The 5000-nt window shown below is 49.0% G+C and overlaps 3 protein-coding genes across 3 annotated transcripts in view; 1 reads left to right on the plus strand and 2 right to left on the minus strand.

The window, feature by feature from the left end:
* The window catches only part of LOC125950047 (uncharacterized), a 1617-nt gene extending 49 nt beyond the window's left edge, over positions 1–1568 (minus strand). The window contains exons 1-2 of the mRNA XM_049677633.1: positions 1401–1568; positions 1–1326 (exon numbers count right to left, since the gene is read on the minus strand). The exon at positions 1–1326 is cut by the window's left edge and continues 49 nt beyond it. Of these exons, the coding sequence (XP_049533590.1) occupies positions 84–1326; positions 1401–1417 (1260 nt within the window). The 5' untranslated portion in view covers positions 1418–1568 and the 3' untranslated portion in view covers positions 1–83. The remainder of the gene's footprint in view (positions 1327–1400) is intronic.
* Positions 1569–2090: 522 nt separating this feature from the next.
* LOC125950035 (sphingosine-1-phosphate lyase) lies at positions 2091–4255 on the plus strand. Its single transcript, XM_049677600.1, has 3 exons — positions 2091–3491; positions 3559–3705; positions 3792–4255. Exons 1-3 carry the CDS (start codon positions 2251–2253, stop codon positions 4027–4029), a joined length of 1626 nt encoding a protein of 541 aa, XP_049533557.1. The 5' UTR covers positions 2091–2250; the 3' UTR covers positions 4030–4255.
* Positions 4256–4493: 238 nt separating this feature from the next.
* LOC125950039 (serine/threonine-protein phosphatase 5) overlaps positions 4494–5000 on the minus strand; it is a 2665-nt gene continuing 2158 nt past the window's right edge. The window contains exon 6 of the mRNA XM_049677622.1: positions 4494–5000. This exon is cut by the window's right edge and continues 67 nt beyond it. The gene's annotated coding sequence lies outside the window, so the exon portion shown is untranslated.

The following is a 5000-nucleotide window of genomic DNA, read 5'->3' on the forward strand; positions in this document are numbered from 1 at the left end:
CACCAGATACAATAATAATCGCCTAGTACGGTCGATACTGAGAAATGGTTCCTCCCCTTCGAGGAACCGAACAGCTAGGATTTTTAGTTGATTTTCTTTACTACCTTTTTCAACGAAATCTCTCCCTCACTGTTCGTCTGGCTTGGACTCATGTCGATCGTAAATTTGAGATCGCTTGGATGCAACGCCGCAACGTGCAATCGGTAGTCCTGTTTCTGCGAGAACATCATATCGCAGATGCTGCACTTGACTCCGTAGTCTTCATTACAGATACCGTGTGCTTCGAACTCGTGTTTGTGGAAGTGAAGCTTGTTCCGGTAGCCAGCATCACACACGCCGCAACGGAACCGTTGCAAATCCACCTCGATTGGTGGTGCTCGCTCCTTGCGATTGAGCTGGACCTCCTTGAACCCTTTTTTGCAGGCGTGGTTATAGTAGTTCTTCAACTCGACGAATCGGCTCGAGCAGTGTTCGCATCGGAACAGTTTTTTCGCAGTTCCCTGAATCCCTCCACCATCGGTATCAAGATCTTTCGCCTGATGGACAGGAGTAACCATCAGTGCTTTAGCAGCGACACGCACCAGTTGCGTTGGGGTAGGATTCTTAGTTTTACCGATCGATTCCGGAGTGAAAGGTGGAGTCTTGTTTGTATTTACGACAGGCGAGGATGATGTTCCTACGACGATTCCTCTTACTGCAGCAGGGTGTAGCACCTTACGTGATGGACCACCGTTCGCCAGCTCGTACGGCCTGATCATTGGAGATTTCACTACCGGTGCAATTCTGCTGATTTGGCCACGGTTTTCTGGAACATACTTTTTCGGTTCAACGTTGACCCGTTCATCATCGCTCGGTACATCCGTTACGTGATACTCCTCGAGTACGATTTCATCATGCTGTAGGGTACGCTGTTCAATCGCCTCATCTTCCCCATGCAAGGGCGCCTCGCAGATCTCTAGCAACACATTTTCCTCCAATAATGGCTGGATTTGTGTTGGTTTCGTAATCCGTACCCGTGATAATCTCGTGGCTTCATTATTTGTCGGCACGGTGCTGTACTTCTCTTGTAGCAAATCCCGCAGAGCTCTGGTGTACCTGCGAGCGTTTTGATGTAGGGCATCGAAGTCGCGCAGCACGGTGATGCACACTTCGCACACCGCGCACGGAAAATCCTTCAACTCGTCCAACTGCAGTCGAAGATGGTTACGGAGCAGCTCAAGCAGCGTCTCGTGCGCCGCTAGATCCGCCTTATCCCTCCTTATCACGATCATCAGATTTATGCTCGACAGGCATAACCGGCAGAACGTACTCGTGTCGGTGCTTGGACTGCAGGAGGGAAAATGAGGAAAATGTTAGTACGATTTTTTCAAAATATCTACCCTTCTAGTTCTAGTTCATACAGCGTTATAGGATCCATCACCGAACAGAGCTGGCCTAACTTGGCTCCGGATTATTGGGATGTTTAAACAAAGCGGCACTGGAAAAGGAAAATTCTGATTTCCACCGAAGAACTGAAGAAGCGAGCTTGGTTTTCCGCGATCCGATTTTTTGTTTACGAGGCGTCCTGTCAACATGGATAAGCTTGTGCCACACGAAGCGTACATTCTAGCGTAATGTTTTTTTCCGCTAGAGTTACGCACCGTCTGACCCAGGCTTAATAATTTTATCAAAACAACAATGATTCGACTTCGCAGCGGCTTTGAATAAGTGGTAAGCGAGATTTTATTATCTTAAGTGGGAGTTTATCACATTAGAATGCAGTGAAACAGTTAGATGAAAGTGATCTCCAGTTTCTGTTCTTAGCAACTTACACGCTCAATATTATATTTCCATTTTATCGTCGCTAAACGCTTGTGGAAATCGTCGACCTGCATCCTCGAATTTTGCTAACATACGTTATATTAAGCATTGGACAATTGTTTCTTCATATTGAACGCCTATGGGTCGCAGTTTACGGCATTATCGTTACCCACTTGTGTGCTTTGTCCGTTGATACGTCGATAAGCCAATCGAAGTAACCGTGTTAAGACTCATCCCCCACTTTCCTTCTTGTCACACGCGTCGTTGTTTTACAGATTTGCAGCATCATAGTGAACGTTGACCGCTATCGCCCATGCATCGGGACAGACTGCTTATCAGCCATAGCCCTGCGCCGTTATCAGAGATTACTTACCCCGAGTGCTGTCCTTTCGCTGCTTCGAGGTAGCGCGTTTCGCGCACGTAATCGCCCTCAGTCAAGCACATCGCAGCATGGAACCGCATCTACGGCTCGTAACTGGATCCATCGATCGCGTTTTCACGGGACGGCAACCGTGGCAAATCGTGGCCATTACGACAACCACCGTGCTGGGTGCCGTCTGGCTGTGTCAGGTGTTGTTCCAGGACGAAAGCCTGTACAGTCGAGCCAAAAAGAAGGTGTTCAAGCTTGCCCGCCTCATACCGCAGGTGCGTCGACGAGTGGAGGAGGAGATCGAGAAGATCAACGATGGGTTCGTGAAGGACATTAGCCAAAAGGGTGCGTACTACACCGAGCTGCCGGGCGATGGGTTAACCCCGGAAGCCATTATTGCCAAAGTGGACGAATACCTCGAGCTGGGACACTACCGATGGAAGGAGGGTTACATTTCCGGCGCCGTGTACTACTACAACCCGGAGCTTATCAAGCTGGTGACGAGTGTATACGGTAAGGCGTCGTACACCAATCCGCTCCATCCGGACGTGTTCCCCGGTGTGTGCAAAATGGAAGCCGAAGTCGTTCGCATGACGGCAACGCTGTTTCAAGGCGGAGCAAGCGCGTGCGGTACCATGACGACGGGTGGCACAGAATCGATCATGATGGCCTGCAAGGCGTATCGAGATTATGCGCGTGAAAACCGTGGAGTGACCACACCGAACATGGTGCTGCCCGTGACGGCCCATACGGGTTTCGATAAGGCGGCCCAGTACCTGAACATCTTCTCCAAGGTGGTACCGGTCGATCCGGTTACGACGGCGGTGGACATTCGTGCGATGGAGCGCGCCATCAATCGCAACACCGTGATGCTCGTTGGTTCGGCTCCAAACTTCCCGTACGGTACGATGGATGATATCGAAGCGATTGCGGCGCTAGGCCGCAAGTACAACATTCCCGTCCATGTTGACGCCTGCCTCGGTGGGTTCCTGATTGTGTTCATGAAGCGAGCTGGCTATCCGGTGCCTCCGTTTGACTTCAGTGTTCCCGGTGTGACGAGCATTTCGGCCGATACGCACAAGTACGGTTACACTCCGAAGGGTTCATCGGTAGTCCTGTACTCGGAGAAGAAGTACCGGCACCATCAGTACACGGTGACGACCGACTGGCCTGGCGGTGTTTACGGTTCTCCGACGGTGAACGGATCCCGTGCCGGTGGCATTATTGCCGCTACCTGGGCCACGATGATCAACTTTGGGCTCGATGGTTACGTCGAGGCGACGAAGCGAATCATCGATACCACGCGCTATATTGAACAACAGTGAGTGTAACAGTGGCCTCAATTGTGCAGCGCTGGTATGTTAATCATGTTGTGCTCTTGTTCGCAGGCTACGAGCGATAAAGAATATCTTCATCTTCGGTACTCCAGCGACGAGCGTGATTGGAATCGGATCCAAAGACTTTGACATCTTTCTGCTGGGCGGTGAGCTCAATAGTTTGGGATGGAATCTAAACTCCCTGCAGTTTCCTTCGGGGTAAGCCATGCGCCGGAACCACAATGCACCGTGCCGTACTAATAAACCATATTCCCTCTCTTATTCTCTTCTTCTCCTACTTGCAGCATTCACATCTGTGTGACTTACATGCACACCGAGAATGGGGTGGCGCAAAAATTTGTCGAGGATGTCCGCTCGAAAGTGGCCTTAATCATGCAGAACCCCACGAAGCCTGTCGAGGGCAAGATGGCTATCTACGGGATAGCTCAATCCCTGCCGGACCGTGCGCTTATTGGCGATTTCACGCGTTGCTTTATCGATTCCATGTATTACACGCCCATCGACAAGAAGGCCACCAAGTAGGCGACTATCCTCTGAGAGCTCAAGACTCATGCACATACACGAGAAGCGAGACGTGGAGAGATCGATGAGCCACGCAGGTTAGAAATGCAAATGCCATTTAAACCTTTTTCATTGACGCCCATTTATATACTTCATGAAGTTTGTAGCCTCATACAGCGTAAACGAATGTTTTTAAAACATTCCCAGAGCATATATCGTGTACTGATTGTTGAATAAAAGGTTGCTATAAAGCAACGTCAACGTGAACGGTTTCTTGTAAAGCTTATTTGCCTCCAAATTACGATTTATTCTATGCTAAAATCAATGTAAAAAGTAACTAGAAAAACTACACCATAGCTAATGACGTGCACCACACGACGGTGTTTGAAAGAGTGAGAGAAGAAACGGTCTGCTGATGTAATGCTATGATGTCGCATGAATTATTGCAGGACTGGCATCGAAACAAGTAACACCTTAACTTTGCTAACGGATTGACCATCATTAGGTACTCTTTATTTTCTCTACATTCGCTTTCCGTCGCAATCTCACAATCATAGCTCCAGGAGCGACTGCTGATCGAGCTTTGCGTTGAGTTCAACTAGCTTGAACTGGTCGCGCAAATTACCATACACCTGCTGCCCTGTGTCAGCTGAAACTATATGTAAGGAACGCACTCGCTCGCTGTTCGTCTTTTGGCGTATTTTTGCTTAGCCTTTTATGATTGATGGCCACGGCTGGTATGGTTACGAGAGGCCGGTGTGCGGTGAAGGTTTCATCTCGATGTAATCGGTATATAGTGCGGATGTAGAAGTTAAGTAACGGAAAACAGTTACAAAACCAAAAGAGAATTGTTAAAACAACTTGAAATGAAATGCAAAACAAGGGCACAGTTTCCGTAGTTGGAAAAAGGGGCGGGAGGCAGCCAGGGCAGAGTTTAAAAGGCAAACCAATAGAAAAACGCACCATTCGGGGTACACCAATCATCACTGACC

This window comes from Anopheles darlingi, chromosome 2 (genome assembly GCF_943734745.1).
Source record: "Anopheles darlingi chromosome 2, idAnoDarlMG_H_01, whole genome shotgun sequence".
Lineage (NCBI taxonomy): Eukaryota > Metazoa > Arthropoda > Insecta > Diptera > Culicidae > Anopheles > Anopheles darlingi.